At 39.4% G+C, this 22,330-nt stretch overlaps 1 protein-coding gene across 2 annotated transcripts; it reads right to left on the bottom strand.

The window, feature by feature from the left end:
- Window positions 1-726: 726 nt before the first annotated feature.
- scoca (short coiled-coil protein a) lies at window positions 727-6,168 on the bottom strand. Of its 2 annotated transcripts, none has more exons than XM_061047230.1 (4): window positions 5,799-6,168; window positions 2,198-2,269; window positions 2,007-2,087; window positions 727-1,293 (listed from the first exon to the last, which is right to left on the bottom strand). In XM_061047230.1, the coding sequence occupies exons 1-4, from the start codon at window positions 5,863-5,865 to the stop codon at window positions 1,151-1,153; spliced, it is 363 nt and encodes a 120-aa protein (XP_060903213.1). In that variant the 5' UTR covers window positions 5,866-6,168; the 3' UTR covers window positions 727-1,150. The 2 variants fall into 2 exon arrangements, with proteins under 2 accessions (XP_060903213.1, XP_060903221.1); XM_061047238.1 differs by lacking the exon at window positions 5,799-6,168 and adding an exon at window positions 4,233-4,381.
- Between the last annotated feature and the right edge of the window lie 16,162 nt (window positions 6,169-22,330).

The following is a 22,330-nucleotide window of genomic DNA, read 5'->3' as shown; positions in this document are numbered from 1 at the left end:
TGTGTTGTATGTTTAATGAGATCTACAGCACTCACAACCAGCAAAAAACAATCTTACTTTACAAAATGCAACTCTAAAGGTAGAACTGGTGTGCCATGAAAAAATTTATCCCGTATGTTTTAGAGGAGAATATTTATTCTAACCTGAGGGAAACTATCAGATTGAGACTATACATGATTAGAGCTTCTATTTTGTCTTTTGAACAAGTGACTAGATCTTAACAAGGCCAGTTTCTTACATTTGATGTTGATTAGGCTGAGGTTCTAATTTTAACTGGAGTAATTAGGTCCCTGTTAGCACAGTTTCCAGTTTGACCTGTATCTTGTATTAACTTTATAGTGGTAGCATTTCTATTTCAAGCATCTTTACACCTTCTGCTGCTAACTTATAATTGATTTGAGGCCATACATGAGATGTGCAAATCTTTAAAACCAAAGGAAACCCATTCAGGAGATCTATTCGTTCTCATCCATGTGATCTGTATACCATCAGCATTCTCAGTAATACTGTTCAGTTTGTTTGCTTCAAACGGGGGAATACATAGATGGCAAGATGACATCCAAAACCTGCCAAAAAACTCAGATCCAGCTGATGCAGACACACATTTACAAAGATAAATAAAAGAAAGCAGACATTAAATTCAGGTTATTTGTAATATTTGATGGGTTGTTTCAGCCCAACACAGGTCAGTTTGAGACAGAAACATGCTCAGACAGCAGGGGAAACTAGTCCTCAAACAGAAAACCAGGCAGGTTAAATGGGGTAACAGGATATATTAGAGTTTGCCAAGGAGCTTAAAGAAGAAACTAAAGGTAAAAAATGACCCTTAACCACTTCATATACTTGTTGTTTTGTGTAAGTAAATAAAGGTTAATGTCTACCTGGTTTGTAGTGTGGAGAGGAAGCTGCTACAGAACAGACCCAGGCCAGACTAACATGAAATGTATCTTTTTCTGAGCCTGCAGGATGGGTTAAAGGATCAGTTTATGTTTTGGATTATTAAATAGTTATTTTCTGCTCAGGTAAGGGGGCTCTCTCTGTTAAAGAAAAAAAAAGAAAACACCCAGGTCTGTCGACAAAACTAAACTCGCTCCATGTCTCCATGGTGGGGTTTCCTCTCCCAGCTGTTAGCAGAAGACTTGAGGGTACCTCACTTCCGTTTGCTCTTGGTGTCAGTGGTCTGGAAGACGCTGGAGGCAGACATGAGGTTCTCAATGTACTGACCAAGGACCTGGTTCTCTGACTTTAACTTCAGGTTCTCTTCCTTGACTGCGTCGACTCGTGCTGACAGATCTAAATGAAAACAAGGAAATGGAACGATTAGAAGTGAGTTAATAGGTTTTTAATGGAGTGAGTCCCTAGGACACCATGGGTGGGGATTTAAATGGGAGGGTGGCTGCCTTTTCATTTTGAATGTAGAAAAAATCCTGTCTTGACAGGTTTGTGGTTCACAATGGATTATGTTGAAAGATGAGGTGCACGGATAGCACTTACTGCATCCTCTTTCAATTGAATGCATCAGAGACTCAGCGTGTGTACCTAGCAACATCACTGGATACAAATTAATGCAATGCAGCTTAGGTAGGTTTAAGGCAACCCCCTACACAGTTGTTTTGCCCCTTGGTTTGCCTGGTAAACTGCAAACCGACAGATGAACTGATTCAGATAGAACTGATTCTTACTGACCTAAAAAGCCTCTGCATTTATCTCATAAGCTCCATGGCCAGAAACGTGGTTAAACTAGGATAAATATTAGAGATACTTTTAAACACTGAGAGAGAGGTTAGAACCCAAAAAGGTTTCAAGATCGATGCAGAGCTGGTTTAATACTGAAACTTTACTGTCTGACATGGCAGATAGTACCCATTTTAAACTCTAAGTGGCAGAGTTACATACTGCTCCTTTAAGTAAAACTGGTCCTTCCATCGAGCTTTAAAAGATACAACACTACATTCACCTTTAGGTTTCAATATACAACAGTAACAATGAGAGCGTCTGTGTTTTACCTTCAAGTGTGTGCTGAAGTTCCAAAACTTGATTTATTAACCTCGTCTTCTCCTCCATCTCCACCTGGTTCTCCATGTCTCCTGAGACAAAAACAAAGACTTCTTATCTGACAGTTAAACACATCATCTCATTACTCCTGCTTATTAATGTCTCACATATTATTCTTCACTGATGCAAGACGCAAACTCACCATCTATGTCACAGTTCATGATGAAAAGCTCGGTCTCCTGTTTTGTATACAGGGCTACACGTCCACTGTCCACTGTGAGAGGAAAAGAACAAACAATGTTAGCTCCATTAAGCAGACATACTACGTATGATAGGATGTTATGACATGACTAATATTTCAGTGATCTTTGCTGTGATCCACTTCTCTTTCAATATTTAATACTAGGGCTTGTTTCCCTGGAAGTTGGTCAATCAAAGTGCTACCCAACTCAGATCCTGACATCTGCTTTAGCCATCAATTAGTAGGTGATGGCCTTAACTAGTGGTTCTCAACTGGGGGATGGGGACCCAAAAATGGGACGCAGAGCCAAGTTTGTTGCAAATAGTTTATGTAACACTTGTATTTAGGAGGACATGTTTCCAATGGAGCAGTGTGTAGTAGTAGGGTGTAGTTCGTACCACTCAGGAGATCGCTGTAATTCACCTTAACAGCAAAAGAACAAAAATGAGAAGTCTAAAGATTGTTTTCATGCTGGCAGTTTAGCAATGTGAAACACAAATAAGATACAGAATACATGGGTAAAAAGGGTTTTATCCTCAGAGTCTCGTGTGCAGCAAAGTGATGGCACACAAAAATATGAAGCCATCCAAACTGAAAAGACATTTAGAAAATGAAATTCGGCTTATATAGACAAACCTTTTGAGTTCTTCCAGTCTTGGGTACAAACTATCATTCATTGGATAATTTTGACTGGTTTAAAACGTTCAGAAATATGGGTGGTGATTTGTCATTAAGTAGGTGGTGGTGGGTCCTGAGGCTAGACCATTAACTGAAATATGAAATATTACCTTGTTTTTTTTAATTTGTTGCTCAATGTAGATGTATTTTTTTGTTAGAGGTGGCGTGCCTTGTCCTTGACTTTCTATGTGAGGCACAGACATATCTGCAGTAAACAGAATAACTGAGCCTTCTAGTCAAGTTTGGGTTTTAGCTATGAAAACAAATGTTTTACATAGGGAAGGGTGGGTGGGCACTCAAAGGGGGATAGTCATAACATGCAAGTGAATAATAGCAATACATAGTTGACATAAATTGGTAACAAGACTTCAATCATATGGACATGTGTGGCATCTTGGCCTTCAGCCCCCCAAGTCAGCCCAAGATTATATCAACAACAATATCAATTCTGATATTTGATTTGCTGTGTCTCCCAATCCTACCAACATATATTGATAAACATGATCTTACATCTGTGTTTCTAATTACTTTTAGTCTATACCATTAACCCTTTGGTGTACAGTTGTCCACTGTGTAAACAGACAGCAGACACCGCACCCATCAGCACACTGACAGAAGTAGTGAAACTGCTGACCAGCTAAATATCACAGGATATGATTAGTCGTGATAGTGTCGTTTTATCTGATGTTTGTTGACCCTGAAGCAACAAATAAACCACAGTTAAGTCAAACCAAGTCGTTTTCGTGTATCTCTTATAAAGTTACTCATAAAGAAACGTAGTTCCTGTCTCTGCTGAAGTCTAATTTAACTTGATCATCATTCCGTCTTCCTGCAGATGGGACATCTTCCATCATTATCCCGAACAGGTACTAACACTATTTATGCTTTCCCTAAACATCTGTAGGTAAACTTCCTGAATCTGTAAAACGCAGACATAAACAGTGTAACATGGTGTAGATACTGACAGCAGAGACATGTCCGATAATGGACGCTTTCACATTAGATAAATAGCTAGCTAAGCTAACTGTATCTGTGGGTAGCTACACCGGCGCAGCTGCAACATTTTAAACACCAAAATGCGCAGCAAGTGCCACAATTAAAACAACCAAATCTCTGTCGTTTACTAAGCTTATATTTAAAGAAACTCGTTGGTAATACATTTCATAAAAAGCCAACGGGAGAGGCTAAAGCTCCTGTTGGCTGTTACATGCTAACTACTGCTTAGCTAGCTAGCTTCAAATGTAAAACCTGCTGGGGTTTAGCTCCACAAAGCTATCTGTCGCAGAAATAACCTAGCTTAGCACATGTTTAAACTTACCTAAATAAATAACTGTCTTCTCCGTGTAGCGGAGTTACCCTGCACACTGACCGGAGGCTCTAAGATGATGATGAAGATGATGTCTGGTTACTTCACCCATCAACATCGTCAGCATGACGTCACGGTCTGTATATGACCACACCGCCCGACAGGGGGCGCAGCCACGCACTCACACTACAGTGTTAACAAACAGATGCACACAGCCGTTCACAGACAGGCTGAGCAGCACTGTCGTCATGTTGTTTAGTGCAGCTTTCTGTCCATCTGGCCATATGGAGTGGTCACCTGTATGAACTTAATATACAGTACTGTATAGGCTATGTGTTTGGTATCCTTGCATCCTTCGCTCTGAGTCCATCTGCTGCTATTTGTTATCCTATTCCCCAGAAACACTGCAGCTTCAGCCCGTAGCTCTCTACAATCCAGTCTCTACATAGCTCACACATAGCTCTGTATATATATATTTACTTCTCGTTTACTGCACATAGTTATGGTTACATCTGTTTACATCTGTTAGTCCGATCACTGTCCACTTATATCTACTTATATATATTTTGTATTTTGAAGTTAAGTTTAAGCTTTAAGTTGTATTTAAATTGACACTTTATATTTAGGTTAAAATGTTTCGTCTACCTGCACTGTTGTTAATTTACTGCTCTGTGTGCCTTTGAATTGCCCCCCGGGAACAAATAAAGTTTTTTGAATTGAATTGAATCTACTGACTGTTCACGGTAGGCTACTTTCAAATCTTTCAGAATGACAATACAGAGCTTTGAGCAAACAAAGATACTGACTTTGGACCAAAATTCATGAAATGGGTAAGATAACATTCTATTTTGTTTGCTCCTTAACTGCTGGATTTGTAAACAAACAAAAAAAAAACACATGAATACATAGGCTATATAGTAAATTGATCGAGGAGGAGTTTGATGAATCAATCTATTGAAAAATGGACACATTCACAACAGCTTATATTCCATATTTTAAAAAACACAGGCCTATATGTCAGCACATCCCAATGTAAGTCATTAGTTTTATTGTATTTTATCCTAATCAAATTCAGTCAAAATCACTGAGCATGTGTGGGGAATAAAAGTTTAGCAGATGTGCAGTGAATACCATTAAAAAAGCAATGCAGCTTTTGTTGGAGCCACACCTCAGTCCTGTCCCAGCACAACACACTAACATAACCACTCTGGTTTTACAAGCTATTTCTCTCCACATTGTTGCCCTTTGTTCGGTCACATGCTAACTGCTAACTGTTTTTAAGTGCACTGTTACTTACAACAGAAACACGATATTGCTACAAAAAAAGAGGGGCTTAGTTTGATGAAATGCAGATTTCAGCACTGTAGTCGCTCATCACCTGAGGAACATGCTCTATATCAGAAGAAGTGTTTGATGGTTTCTTTAAACAAATTACAAATATTACATTCTACTTGTTTTAGAATGGAAGTCATTAAAATACTCTGACTGGTTCCTCAGTTGCTGGTAAAAGAGATAGCCTAAGTGCTAGAGTTTGTTTTCATCCCACAAAAAGTCAAGGACAGAGAATGATACCTTTACCTGTGTCGTCTCCTAGAGAGATGTTAGTGAACGTCCCATCATCCTCCTCGTCTACTTCTGCCTCCATGACCTGAGCCTCCTTTTTTTCCTCCAGCCTTCTACCCTTTTGGTTTTTACCTCAAGGAGTCATTGATTAGTGTCGGTGCTTCTCAAAGTTTGTCACTTTCTCTGTTTAATCTTTGCTCTTGTTTCGTCTCTCTTCCTCTCTCCTTGTCTGCCGGCCCTGCCTACACACACACACACACACACACACACACACACACACCTGCTGCCGAAGCCTTCACACTGTCACGGTTACCTGCTCTACCTGACTGGTGGCTCAGGTTACAGACCTGTCAGGGGAATTGGTCTCCATGGAGACCACTGAACCAAAACATAAGGCAGACTGGCCCAGCAGGAAAACTATCAGGGGTCAAAGTTCCAGTCTGCTTGCATGTAACACACACACACACACACACACACACACACACACACACACACACACACACACACACACACATTAAGCTAAAAAGAAAGAGTGTGTGCTGTTAATGAGGGCATGTAAATACAGTCTGATGATCTATATATTCGACTTTGCTCAACAAACAGAACATCACAAACTCACAGTGCTGAATGAAGCCGTTTTTTTTCTGTAATTACTCCCACTTCTTTCACACGCTTTGATGACGTCTCAGTGAAATTGTGTCCTAAAATGACAGAAGAGTACGTGAAACCGGTTTCTTCAGATCTCTGTGAGCAGCCTGCACTCTGGTGGTCAATGTGGAACACTGCAGGTCAGTGACAAACATCAGAGACTCCATGTTTCACTGGAGACAACCTGCAGTGACGCTGCAGTTTACACACACCAGCAGACCTGGAGCTCTCATGGTCTCTGGATTTATGTTCCAGTTCAAACACTGTATTATAAGATGGAATGACAACGAGTAATATTTATGTTTATCACAAAAAAAAGAGGTACAAAAATACATGGGGTTAGTGTTAGTGTTGTAAAACAGTTAAGGGATTCGGTTATTTGTGCATGAAAATATGACTTATAACATTTGTGGGAAAAGAGAATTTCAATGTTAAGGACCAAAAAAATGTCCTTCCTGCACAATTTTATTGACAAGCGGTCCTAAGTGAATAACAGTGATGAAGAGTGATACTGCATACTGGAGAAACAAACAGTCCATGCTAATGAGAGTGTAAAGGGTTTTAAAACACTATGTGATATCATAACACAGGAGAAGAACACGCGAGGAAGCGAGTCACATTGGGAATTTTAACCTGGCCAGCAGAAAATGATAGCACTGCGTGGTTTTGTGTTTACATCTGCATTTGTCTGTGTGTTTATTGGTTTTAATATTTCAGTGATCATAATATTCTGCACAAAGACATCTCTGATAAGAAGGGTAAATATTGTTAAAAGTTCCACACTTCAGGATTTAACCAGGTGAGATCAGGCGTTTACCTTTTTTAGCTTCCCAAAAGAATTGTACTGACTGTTTTTTTTTCCTTTTCTTTATTTTATTTTGCTTTGCTAATCTTACACTGTTGTTGTGTCTTTGTCGATACCTTTTAGAGGAATCTTGTACGTCTGGTTTTGAAAGGCATGATTAAGGTTTTTAAATTATTATTTTAGTGGCTTATTGCCACTTTCTACATATGTGTGCGTTGGTGCATGTGTTGTTGTGCACGTTTGGGCGTGCTTGCTTGCATGTGTGCATGAACATGTGTGTGTCTCTGGTTGCATTTAAACTGCAGAGGGTTCATCTGCCACATATAGTGGAGAAGGAGATGACATTTATAGGGACATTTATAGAGCCCAGCTGCTGATCTCAGATCAGCTTTATCACTCACACTGTATAATGACGACACTGCCAAATAAACTTGGCAGATGAGTCCCACAAACAGTCCAGAGGAAAGCAGAGAACAAAAGGCTCAAAGTGAACTGGAGGATGATCAGTCATTGTTCAGAATGAAGATCTGAGTATAAAGGTGAATGTCTTAGTGTCCTGTGTCTATATGTCTGTGTGATGCTTTATGAACAGTGTGAGGTTGTAGCACACAGAGAAGGTTTGACCCCTACACAACCTGGAAGCAGGCCACTGAACTACACTGCACACACACACACACACACACACACACACACACACACACACACACACACACACACACACACACAGATACACACATGCATGCGTGCACATAAACACACACACATTGCGTGCACATAACCACACACACAGTCTGATTTTCTGACATTTATTCTTGCCCCTTTGTGTGTGGTGAACAGTTTCTCTAATTTGTATATTGAGCACACTTTTGCTTGTTGTTGAAATCTGCAAGCAGTGTGGTCTTTCTCTCCTTCTCTTTGTGTGTATGTGTTTGTGATTTGTTGTTAATTATTGCTGCGCAGTGACTTCCAGGAACCAGATCAAGATCTGTATCAGGATTAGCTGCATACACAACTTTAGAGAGAGAGGAGTGTGTATGTGTTGGTGTGACTGTTCTCTCCCCTGTGATAGTCCACAGACCAGATGCCCACTTTGGCACCAACACTCTGCCAGTGTTATGCTAGGCATGGGGCACACACACACAGTACATGTGCTTACACAAATACACACTGACACACACACAGGGAGGAGAAGAGGCTGTAAAAGAGCACTCGTCCATCTGTCCATCTCCAGGCTACTCTGGTACCGAGCACATCAGCATGTTTGTGTCTCCCAACTGTGTCCTCAACAGTGTGTGTGTGTGTGTGTGTGTGTGTGTGTGTGTGTGTGTGTGTGTGTGTGTGTGTGTGTGTGTGTGTGTGTGTGTGTGTGTGTGTTTGTGTGTGTGTGTGTGTGTGTGTGTTTGTGTGTGTGTGTGTGTGTGTGTGTGTGTGTGTGTGTGTGTGCACGTGTGTGTGCACGTGAGTGAGTGTGTTTGCACGTGAGTGTGTGTGTGTGTGTGTGTGTGTGTGTGTGTGTGTGTGTGTTTGTGTGTGTGTTTGTGTGTGTGTGTTTGTGTGTGTGTGTGTGTGTCAGCGTGTGTGTGTCTCTATGAAAGTCCAATAATGAATCTCTGTGGAGTGTAAGCTAAATTCAGCTCTGTGAAAAAACTATTTCCCTTCATTATTTTTTTTCCAACTGAGTGATAATTGAAATCAAATCACACAAATCTCAGATGAACTTTTCTGTCTATAAATTGTCTGTTTAAACCCCACCAATGTTACTCACATGCATGTTGCTCAATTTGAACCACTAGTTAAGTATAATGAAAATGTTTCTTGAATAAATATCGACTTTTTCTTCCATTTGTGTTTGTAAAGTATAATTACACATATTATGAGTATACTTTCTCACACAGTCCACTAACTTCAACACCTTTCATATCATTTCAGTTGGTTTACTGTCCATAGGAACATGAAAGTAGGGTGATGGATGACTTTCAGGGGGCATAAGAAACTCCATAAGAGGTCCCAGAGACTCAAACTTGGTTCCAAGTTAGCGGCCATAACAAATGTGCAATCTTTGCAAAGCTGCACCGTGGTGCAGAGGTGGGCACTGCTCACAGGAAGGAGGTTCCTGGTTCAAATCCCTGCTGGACAGGGCCTCTCTGTGTGGAGCTTGCATGTTCTCTCTGCACCTGTGTGGATTCTCTCTCCAGGTACTCCGGCTTCCTCCCACAGGCCAAAGACATGCACCTTATGAGGTCAATCAGTGTCTCTAAAAATGCCCGTAGATGTGAATGTGAGTATAACTGTCTGTCTCTACAGTATATGTCGACCCTGTGATTCAGTCCAGGTTGTACCCCAGGAAAAGCAGTATAGGCTACTGGATGGATGATGGATTGTTATCATAAATAAAAGATCCATAGTCTAAAATCTATCTTTTACTGTAGTATTTACAAGCTGTCATTGCAAAGTGTGTACTAACTGAATTAATGAAGTATTTCTGATTCTGACTCTGATTCTGTGCAGGGTGCATACATTGATGACATACTACGTTGTTATTACATTTTTTCCTAAACTTTGGACAAAATTTATAGTCTGTAGTGTCAAGTTCAAATATTCCTGAAAAATGTTTGCTATGAAGAGAATTCTCAAAGCTCACCAGGGATACTGCATAGCAGTTCAGACTAAGCAACAAATATTCTGTTGCACAACTACCTTTCTCTGTGAACTGCATCAAGGTTGGGGGACTTACTAAATAATTTCCAGGTTTTCTATTAGCTATGGAGGTATAAATAAGTGTTATTGAATGTGAGTGTTGATACGTTTTCTGTTGTTCTTTAAAATATTCATTTATTTTTTGTTATTGATAAAGTCTTTGAATATATACTGTCTCACAGGGTCAGAAAAGCAGATTGGAACCATAATATAAACCTTTTTCATTTTCATCATCATCATACAAGCTGTAATAGCGTTTTTGTGTTTCTCTCGTAATTTGCCAGCTGCCTTATTCAAACATTTGCATTTCCATAAAAGTACCATACTGTCCCTCTTCTTCTGTTTCTTATCGGGTAGAAGCTCAGTCTCTTGGGACTTGTCTTGAGATCCAGAGGGCTGCCTGTTCAAATCCCGGTGCGGACAAAGTGAGAGGAGCCGAGAATATTGAGATTTGTAAACGCAGTCTTAAAACTCATTTATTCAGTCTGGCTTTTATATAGTGCTTTCTGTAAATTCAAATCTTAACATTATTGTATTGTCTTTTTTATCCTACTACAATTTTAAATATTATTCTCCTATGTATTAACTTTAATATCTTATTGCTTTTATATGTCGTAATTTATTTTTTAATTCTTACTGGTGTGCATTAGTCTCTCAATGATTTTATCAATGATTTTATAAACTACTTTTTCGTCAATAACTTTTCTGCACTCTTGTAAAGCACTTTGAACTGAAATTTAATTTGTCTGAAAGGTGCTTTATAAATAAAGTTTGATTGATTGATTGATTGATTGACGTGTGGAAAATGGTCTGGTAGCTGGAGAGGTGCCAGTTCACTTCCTGAGCACTGCCGAAGTTCCCTTGAGCAAAGCAACCAAACCCCCACCAGCTCAGGAGCGCTCGCTGTGGGCCGCCCCCCTCACTCTGACATCTCTCCTTTAGTGCATGTCCACAGGATCCTGTTTGTGCATGTGTGTGTGTTTCAGCCCATGTGTGTGTGTTTCAGCCCATGTGTGTGTAGCATGTTCAACATCAGTGTAAAACTGAATTTCTCCTCCTGGGATTAAAGAAGAATGTATCCTTTTTTATTGTGGGTACAGAAAGACAGATGTGCCCTATGTTTCTCATCTCTAACATGTTAATGCAGGAATATGTTTTCATCCAGAAACTTAGGAAACTATCCTGTGGAGGGGTTTAGACAATGACTACAACATTTGAATTAACCCATTGTGCATTGTGTGACTGACTGTCCATTTTCCCATAAAATACTAAAGACAGATCCACCTTCCCCGTTAACAGAGGTCACAGCTCTCCTTGTCCATGAGCACACGTGTGTCTCCAGTCTTAACTGACGTCGTTCATTTGTGGCGCTGAATGTGTGTTTGCCTGTGTGTATGTGTGTTGGTTCTGCCTGTTAGCTTTATCCATTCACTAATTTAATTGCTCTAAAATATTCAACAGCTCGCGGGCAAACAAGGACTTTGAATGAGGATCAGATCTATCTATCTATCTATCTATATATCTATCAATCTATATATATCTATCTAACAATCTATCTATATATATCTGTCTATCTATCTATATATCTATATATCTATTTATCTATATATATATCTATATATATATCTATTTATCTATCTATCTATATATCTATATATATATCTATCTATCTATTTATATATCTATATATCTATCTATATATCTATATATATATATCTATCTACATATCTATTTATATATCTATATATCTATCTATATCTATATATCTATATCTATCTGTCTATCTATCTATATATCTATATATCTATATATCTGTCTATCTATATATATATATATATATCTATCTATCTATCTATATATCTATATATCTATATATCTATCTATATATCTGTCTATCTATATATCTATATATCTATATCTATATATCTATATATCTATATATCTATATATATCTATCTATCTATCTATCTATCTATCTATATACAGTGGGTACGGAAAGTATTCAGACCCCTTTACATTTTTCACTCTTTGTTTCATTGCAGCCATTTGCTAAAATCAAAAAAGTTCATTGTATTTCTCATTAATGTACACTCAGCACCCCATCTTGATAGAAAAAAAACAGAAATGTAGAAATTTTTGCAAATTTATTAAAAAAGAAAAACTGAAATATCACATGGTCATAAGTATTCAGACCCTTTGCTGTGACACTCATATTTAACTCACATGCTGTCCATTTCTTCTGATCCTCCTTGAGATGGTTCTGCTCCTTCATTGGAGTCCAGCTGTGTTTAATTAAACTGATTGGACTTGATTAGGAAAGGCACACACCTGTCTATATAAGACCTTACAGCTCACAGTGCATGTCAGAGCAAATGAGAATCATGAGGTCGAAGGAACTGCCCAAGGAGCTCAGAGACAGAATTGTGGCAAGGCACAGATCTGGCCAAGGTTACAAAATAATTTCTGCAGCACTCAAGGTTCCTAAGAGCACAGTGGCCTCCATAATCCTTAAATGGAAGAAGTTTGGGGCGACCAGAACTCTTCCTAGACCTGGCCGTCCAGCCAAACTGAGCAATCGTGGGAGAAGAGCCTTGGTGAGACAGGTAAAGAAGAACCCAAAGATCACTGTGGCTGAGCTCCAGAGATGCAGTAGGGAGATGGGAGAAAGTTCCACAAAGTCAACTATCACTGCAGCCCTCCACCAGTCGGGGCTTTATGGCAGAGTGGCCCGACGGAAGCCTCTCCTCAGTGCAAGACATATGAAAGCCCGCATAGAGTTTGCCAAAAAACACATGAAGGACTCCCAGACTATGAGAGAGAAGATTCTCTGGTCTGATGAGACCAAGATTGAACTTTTTGGCTTTGATTCTAAGCGGTATGTGTGGAGAAAACCAGGCACTGCTCATCACCTGCCCAATACAATCCCAACAGTGAAACATGGTGGTGGCAGCATCATGCTATGGGGGTGTTTTTCAGCTGCAGGGACAGGACGACTGGTTGCAATTGAAGGAAAGATGAATGCGTCCAAGTACAGAGATATCCTGGAAGAAAACCTCTTCCAGAGTGCTCAGGACCTCAGACTGGGCCGAAGGTTCACCTTCCAACAAGACAATGACCCTAAGCACACAGCTAAAATAACAAAGGAGTGGCTTCGGAACAACTCTGTGACCATTCTTGACTGGCCCAGCCAGAGCCCTGACCTAAACCCAATTGAGCATCTCTGGAGAGACCTGAAAATGGCTGTCCACCAACGTTCATCATCCAACCTGACAGAACTGGAGAGGATCTGCAAGGAAGAATGGCAGAGGATCCCCAAATCCAGGTGTGGAAAACTTGTTGCATCATTCCCAAGAAGACTCATGGCTGTACTAGCTCAAAAGGGTGCTTCTACTCAATACTGAGCAAAGGGTCTGAATACTTATGACCATGTGATATTTCAGTTTTTCTTTTTTAATAAATTTGCAAAAATTTCTATCTATCTATCTATCTATCATCTATCTCTATCTGTCTATCTATCTATCTGTCTATTTATCTATATGTCTATCTATCTATCTATCTATATCTATCTATCTATCTATCTATCTATCTATCTATCTAGTTCCAGCCTGAGTCCGCTCCAGGGTTTGCAGGCAGCCATGGAAAGCTACAGTGTTAGTTTACGATCTTCACCATACATGTTTCCCCCCTTCACCTCCTCCCCTCTCCTCTCCTGCCCCCTCTCCTCCCTCACTCTATTCAATCCCATCCTACTCACACTATGTACTCTGTGGGGGGAGCACACACACACACACACACTCTTGTAGGAATACTTGAGAGAGTAGAATTGTTGCCTGCTCTCTGCGCTGCCATTTCTTTAGACTCTGAGAAAGCAGAGGACAGAGCAGAGCTGGAGAGTCATCAGTGGAGGAACTGAGCGGTCATCATACCTCATCTGCTCCGCTCTCTACCCGGAGTTACTGACGCTCAGCAGCATTAATGTAATGGTAGTGCAACCATGCAGCAAAGTCTGCTTTAGAAGTTTTTTTCTTAGAAAGGAAAAACAGAGAAGACTTATTTGAAAGTTCTTCTACAAAAGCGGTTTGTACTGGTTTCCAACCAGTTAACAGCTTCAGGCATTGAGGGTCGCAGAGAGAGATCAACATAATGCACTTCTCCAAATTTAGGACAGCCTGCCCCTGGAACTTTTCTAAAGTTTTTATTCACACTTGTCCCATCCAGTGTTTTGAGATTTTCCTTCTGGCAGGGTGGCAGCGTGTGTGGGGTGGGGTACATACAAAAAAAGACACTGCTGTTGTAATGTTTACAAGATATCCAAGATGGCAGGCAAATCTACCTCATAATAACTGTCTTTAAATCAATGCTACATGGTATTGAACATAACCACAGTATCACCTGAAGAGCAGAAAAGAAGCTGCTTCATTAGTTGTTCAAAGATGGTCATGGTCACATGACATAACGTCAACACCCCTTCTCGCTCCGCTGCGTTCTCACATCAGCTCAATCTGACTTCACTTCAAAAAATGTACTAGGGGGCCTGTGTTCATGCAGCTCATCCTGAACCTTCAGGACGTGCATGTGTGAAAGCCTATAGTTCAAAAACATTGATGATATAAAGACTGTTTTTTGGGTTGTTTTTCTTGTGTCCCTCCTAGTGGACAACAACGCTACATTTTGCCATCATGTACATTGGATCGCAATATGTCTGTTTAGTGTGATCTCAAGTCAGTCAACTCTTTTTCTACTTTTTACCAAGTTACTGTTCTGACTTCAGGGGGCTTTCTTACACAATATTCCACTCATGTGAATGCAACATTACTTCAGTTTAGTTTTCTAAGGATCACTGATGTCAAAATGGTGTCGCAAAAATGTACCGCAAGGTAACAGGATTGCAAAGGAACAATTGTGTATGCAGGAAACAAAATGTTATTAGAAAATGAACTACTTCCTCCTGAGAAGTTCAGCAGCTTTCAGGAGCTGAGAATGAAAATGAGGAGCTTAAAGGGGACAAATTATGAAATATCACTTCTACAGTGTTTCTGAACATATATTTGGGTAACCTGAGTGTCTACTGACCCACAACATGTTAAATAAACCATCCAGTCCTTTGTTTGTGGTCTGCATACGTCTTACCACACCTAGAAAAATGCTCCATTTCAAATTTGCTCTCCTTGTGATGTCACAGTGGGATTCTGGTAAAACAAAATACCCTCCCCTGGTATCTCCACCCATGGACTCCACCCCCAGCGTAGAACAAAACTTTTGCGCAGGTCCACCATCTTTATTCTCTCTACAGAGGAGTGATGTCTACGGGGAAAACTCAGGGGGGGGGGGGGGCTCATTACATTTAAAGAGACACACACACCAAAATGGAACGTTCTTAGAGAGCTGGTTTATACAGGGTCACAAACCTCCTCTGGTGCTTGATTCATGTTATATTTTGACCAAAGCACAGCACAGATGTTTCAATTAGACCACAGGGGACTGTTTGAAAAGATGGAGGAGGGGGAGAATATGTCCTCTTTAACACCAAACCACTTCAAATCCACAACTCCAGGAGACGCCAGAGACTGGTTCTACTTTCTACGTGTTTATGTGAACAGAGTATTAGTCAATCTCCAAAAACTCATGGTTCCTACAGCCCCTATATTATAACTTACGTAATAGCAAGGCTTTGGATCAAAGGCTTTGTGGTCTCCAAGTCGGGCAAAAATAATTTCTAAGACTTGAGATGTTTAATTGTTTTTAAAGTTAACTTGTTTAGAGATTTAAAATAGTTTGCTTATTACTTTATCAACCACCCTGCAACACATCTAAGTATTTGCTCTTTATTGTTTAGATTTATTGTCTTTTTGGTTCTCTTTTGTATGCAACTCATGTTTAAGAGCATGTCGGCTCATTGAGCTCCTCCTGACCTCAGGGTTTCACTTAACAAGACATGTTTGATGAGCTATAAAACCTCGCTGTTTATCTCCTTGAAAAGATGGCATTTTCAGAGTACAAAGGTTTGCACAGCAGAGAGACAACAGACGCATTTAGGGCCCCCTGTGAGTCAGGGGCCTGGGGCCTAATCCACCCACCTCTATTAGCTGCATGATGCAGAGAGAACTCAAGCAAATAACGGCTAACCTCCTGGGGGCTACTGAAACAAATCTGATCCATGTATAAAGTCATGTTGAGGTCTTTTGACTAATAGACAACGTCCTGTTCTTAAAGCACATGTGCAGCCATATCAACATGTGCACTCACACACAAACAAATATGAAGACAGCCAATCACTTGAGCCTCTTTAGGTGTTACAGTATGCAGAGCAATCAGTAACATATAGTAATAATTTAAACTGAACCTGGAGGAGTATGAATTAATTCTTCGTATTTTGTAATGAGCGTGTTAAAACTAATCATCAATCATTATTACGCTGTTGCTGAATCAATATGAAAAAACAAAGGTGTAATGACGGCGGAGCTTTGTTGAGGCTCTGTTGCAGAATCAGAAAGAAAGTCTGAAAAAGCCTTTCACTCATTGAGGTCATGCAATAAATGTAAGCTAACAGTCTGTATTCTATTGACTCGTTTCTTGTCTCCACCAGGGCGGCTTCTTTCTCCTCTCCTGCTTTATGCTCCATTGTGTTTACCACCAGGTTGCATATTTTGTCTGGATGCTGCAGGTTGTGTACAGCTCATTTTTACAGATGTGACACTGAAAACAGCAGGTGCTGCAGGTGTAAACCCTGCTGATGGTAAGTCAAAAGCTCAAAGATCACCTCTTTGTAAGAATCGTCCTCAACGTTTTGCAGCCCACCTATGAGAACCCTTCAGTTTCAACAGTGTGAAAATGTGTCTTCTTCAAAAACAACAACAACATCAACAACAAAAAGAACAACATTGGCATGAGACATGCAGAGTTTGAGCAACTTTGTTTTTCTGTTACAGAGAAAACAGTTGTATTTCATTTTTCTATTTGCCTTGCGTCACCATGACATGGCAAGACAGTGTCAAATAACAGTCATTAAAGGCTTTTCAGTGGGACAGTGTGTGTGTGTGTGTGTGTGTGTGTGTGTGTGTGTGTGTGTGTATTGTATAATGTTGGTGTTGGAGTTATTGACATCAGTCTGTGGTGATGCGTCTCCTGCTGACCTGCAGGGACACGTAATGTCTCGGAGGAGTCATGAAGACAATAATCCCTCCCATGAAGTCATGAACACATATCATGATCTAAATTTAGAAGTAAGACAATAACGTTGTTGTGTGTCTATGTGTTACCTTGGTGTGAAGCATGAAATATGTTGTTAAAACAACCCTGCTTTGATTAAGCAGTAAGCATTTCATTTCAAAATCAATTCAACTTTTCTTTATTTCACCGTCTGTCCTTGTAGTGCGTTGGTCTTATAGTGTGTGTGCACATTGTGCAGGGATGAGTCTTTGTAGGTTTGTAAGATGTGAGTATGTGTTTGTCGATGAGTATGTGTGTTTTTAAAAATCTTAAAAGTCACAGTATCCTAGCTATAGCTGCCAAATAATCCTCACAGTTTCCATTTGTCCATCAGTAAATGAGTGTTATATGCAAATATCTGTGTGTGTGTGTGTGTGTGTGTGTGTGTGTGTGTGTGTGTGTGTGTGTGTGTGTGTGTGAGCATCTGCATTTAAAAAAGTGTGTGCTGATGATGTGTGTTTTGTGTATGTGTAAGGGTTAAGTTAGTATAATAGAGGAGATGTGTCAGTCATAATTGTGGTGTGTGTGTGTCTCTCTCTCTGTGTGTCCATGGCGTGTGCATGCTACTTAAGAAATTAACATTTTTTGAAAGGGAAGAAGATGTCGTTTCCTAATGAGAGAGGGCATGTGCATCTCATTATGCCACCATTTGCATAATTACCCAGCATCCTTTGTGATCATGACACGCACATGTGGGTGTGTGTATGTGTGTGTTTTTGTGTTGTTTAAGGAGAGATTCTTTTTCTCTGTCCTTTTATTGTCATTAACAATTCACCTTCACATTTTCTGTCTTTTACCTTTCTCACACTCCTTTTTTTCTTCATTAACACTTTTTTTTATTGCCTCACCTGCAGGTTATTCATCTTTTTAATAAATCTGACAGCAAGATGCAGAAAAATCTCTAAAGCAGACGTCTGGTTTGAAGCTTGTTTTTCAAATCCTCTGTTGTTTTCCGCCTCAAAAAGCTGATCAGGCAGATAAACAATATAATTCTCCTCTCCAGCCCTCACAGCCAATGTGGTCTAAACTTTTTTTCGTTTTCCAGCCAGAAGTTTTGGACTGTCTCTGCACCGTGTACAGGGAGTAAACACTGTGGTAATGTGTGGGTGACAACAGCGTTCCTGTAGGAAAAAGCAGCAGTTATTGCAGCACCTGATGCCAGGCCTTGACACATGCTGACAGCTCTATAGTACGGGATTTTACACACATTCACACATCCTGATTAGATATGCATTGCCTCATCATATAGATAGTTTGTTTTGCAAGATATAGTTTGAACAATTGAAACTCACAGAATACTAGCTAGTTTGGTTTCTGAAGATTTTTTTAGTTTCTCTTAAAATCTTCTCCTTAATTTCTCATGACACCATGTGCACTCTGAAACAAGAGATCAAACTTATTGTACATTGAAATGCTGTAAAGGTTTACACAAAGAGAAAAGTCTATTCAGTGTGAACCATTTTGCCTTTTGACAGACTATCACACATATCAATCAATCAATCTTTATCTGTAAACCATATTTCACAACAAATGTTATCTCAAGACATTTTACAAAAGACCCTACTCATTGTTATTTACTGTAACAAAAGAGCAACGGCCTTACTCATTGTTATGTTAAAAAGACCCAACATGAATCCATCATGAACACTAAGCAACTTTTAATAGTAGTTACATAGTTACAGTGGCAAAACATATATGATGCTTTTTCTGGTTTTATATGCTCTTTAGTGTGTTTTTCAAGTGTCCTGTGCATGTTTAGGCACATCTATTTGCAAAAATTCAAACGCGGCTTCTCCTACGTCCTCCTGTTAGCTGTAGCATTAGCTGCATGTAACGCTCGGTTCTAGCCCCCCTCGAAATCTTTTGGCCAGTGTGAGGTCATTGTCAGTGTGAGATCACTGATCTAAGCCCATTGGCTCGTTGTGGCAAGCCCAGCAGCTCATGTTGCACGCCTGTTAACTTCTGTAGCACGCCCACGATATGCCGTAGCCTGCGGTAGCACAGTAGTGCTAAGGTGCTAATGTTTATGCTACCCTCGGACGGAGCCAGTGGCTGCGTAGTATTGTGTAGTATTAGCAGTAACAACTGAGAATATTAACAGACCAATCAGACTAATATTAACATTAATGTTTATTATAGCGGTTGAATTTGAGCAGCTCTAAGATACACTTTTATATTTATAATAATAATAATAATAGCATAGACAGACTTCACACAGCAAATCCAGTGAAGAAATCAAGTTAATAATAGACAACAAACACATTGTCAAATGATTCATCCTCAAATTAGGATTAGATTTCAATTCCATGTTCACCAGCTTCGAGTTCCACATTTCACAGAGACAAGACAACATGCTGATTAAGGTGTACACATTTCTTTTAATGTGATACAAATAAAAAAATCTAAATCATTGCCTGCTATGTAAAGCCTTTTATAGGTGATTTCTCTGGTGAGAACATCTTTCTTTGCTGACCACTTTACTTGTGTTGAGGTGTGTGTCAGCTTGTTTTTAATTTCTGAACTGTAATTTATTGTTTGCAAGCTTGGACACGTCTCTAATTTACAGGCAGTGCACAAATGGTGAGGGTTAAAGCAAAATTATTCTCATCAACTTTATCACGTACACACTGAAAGAGAATATTCTTCACTTACACACTACATCTTTAATAAACGGATCAGGCAAGAGTTAAAGCAGCATTTGGAATAATCTCTGCCCACTAACACACCAGAGAGCTCTCATACATGATCCTTAGCTTCCACTGGAAAGGCATGTGTCAGTCAGTATACGTTTATGTTAAGTTGAGCCCCTGTTCTTGTCATAGTATACAAGCACCAGGTGAAAATCGATTCATTGACTCCACTACAGTAGGTGGCTGATTCCCCCTTTTTTCAGATAGTTACATTTGAACTTCTTTGTTATTATTTTATTTTATACATTATTTGACCAAGAAGTCCCTCTGAGATTAAAAATCTCTTTGCAAAAGAGACTGGCCAAGGTAGCAAAACCAATCTCCAAACAGATTAAAGGACAACATTAACACAACATGGGGAAATCACAACTGTATAAAAAAATGACATAAATACCACAACATGAGAAGTTTTTAAGTATTTAAATACACAATGGCCTTTCATAAAAACAACCACATGCCTCTGTCCACGCCTTCTTTATTAAGCTCTTAAATTGGTTTAGTGAGATCAGTTTTCTTCCCGTTGACCTTGATAACAGGTTAGCAAGTGGCAGACTGGGGCCCTTTCCGAATTGTCACAGTTCAGTAGGCAGTACGTACTTTTCAGTATGGAGTTTCAGTATACTGAACTTTCGTGGTCATTCAGTCGGTACTGTTTGGGTCCACCTCAGTATACTGAACATTTCAGTATGGATACTAACTTCCAGGTTTTATGCAGTATGGATCGGATGCGTGCTTTCAGGAAATGAATTGTATTTTACCACCCACAATGCTGTGCAAAATTAAACGTAAATCGTCACTTCATGTGCTCCTCCAAATCAAAACAAACGAGCGTGGATTAATTGAATCAATTTTTAATCTAGAGTTAAAGTCCCGACTGAAATCACTACTTTTAATTAACAACAGAAAATATAAGAAATGTCTGCATTATTATAAAACCTTTCCCCCCTCTATTTAAATAATGATTTCACTATTTAAATGTGTCTTTATTGGTTTATTTTATATTACTGTCTTTCATTTGTTCTTTCCTTTATGTACTGTATGTGATTTAGTTATTTAATCTGTCTTTTACTTGATTTACATTGTAATATTGTTTTATGTTTACCTGACTGTATATGCGCATTACTCTTCTTGAATGAAGCTAAACAAAAAAAAACAGGTGGATGCGGCCGGTTCGAGAAACATAAATGACGTCACTTCTTTACTGAATGAATCAGATGAAGTAAGAACAAATATCTGCCTACTGTGTGTGCATACTGAATAGTAGATACTAAATGTATACAGTACAGATAGTAGGTACTGTCTACTGCCTACTGACAGATTGAGTATGTACTTGGCAATTCGGATACGGCCTGGGTGTATGTTGAACGTTGAAAACATGGACACCTTTACAGCTCTGCACATTTACTAAATACTGTACGTTTTACTTTTGGTACAAGTCCGATGCACGCCATCCCTCTAGCTAGTGGTGGTATCTTTGAGCTCTCTTAGGCTCCTCAAGATCATTGGTTGATGGCCTGCCAGAACAAAGTACGATTTCAGTCCAACTAACATGTTAACATGCATTTTAAAAGTCCTGTTTTAGTTGGACTAACACAATAAATCGACTTTTTGTAACTGCATGTAAAAATACTGAATGTAAACAGGCACGCTCACAAAATGCAACTGATTGTTTCATATAAAACAGCAGCGCTCCATAAAGGCTGGAAACGCAGCTGGACACCAGAATAATAGCTGAACTGCTGTGTAAATGGCTCTTAGTAGCATCATAAAATGCAGAATTTAGCTGCACATGAGCTGATAGCATAAACAAGGTCAGTAATAAGTTATTTAGCCAGGGCGGCTGTGGCTCAGTAGGTCGGTCGTCTCTCAAGGGGGTTCGATCCCCAGTTCATAAATGGTAAATGATAAATGGACTTGAGTTTGTATAGAGCTTTTCTAGTCTTCTGATTACTCACTTTACACCACAGGTCACACCTACACATTCACAAACTGATGGCAGAGGATGCTATGTAAAGTGAGCATTTCGGGGTTAAGTGTCTTGCCCAAGGACACATCGGACATGTGGCTGCAGGAGCTGAGGATTGAACTCCCCACCTTCTGGTTAAGAGACGACCAACTCTATCAAACAACCAGAAGAATGTGATATGCTTTGTGACGCTGTTAGCAAGAAGAATAATTCTGCTGAACTGGAAATAAAAAAATCCTCCAGTTTATCAAGCTTTAATGAATGATGTAATGAAGCATTTGCAGTTAGAAAAAATAAAATTTACCCTGAGAGGTAAGATAAATATGTTTTACTCAATATGGCAGCCATTTATAGACTACTATAACAAAAACAACTCCATGAAAAAATAACAATTTAGTCAAATCCAGAGCAATTGACATCCTCCAACTTGTATTATTATTACTATTTAAATCTCTTTTTTTAATGTTATTATTTTGGAATTATATTTGTTTTTACTTATGTTTTTTATATCTTATATTTTTATTTATTTATT

This window comes from Labrus mixtus, chromosome 2, assembly GCF_963584025.1.
Source record: "Labrus mixtus chromosome 2, fLabMix1.1, whole genome shotgun sequence".
Classification (NCBI taxonomy): Eukaryota; Metazoa; Chordata; class Actinopteri; order Labriformes; family Labridae; genus Labrus; species Labrus mixtus.
The sequence above is the reverse complement of the archived record's forward strand: the minus strand, read 5'-3'. Positions and strand labels throughout refer to the sequence as shown.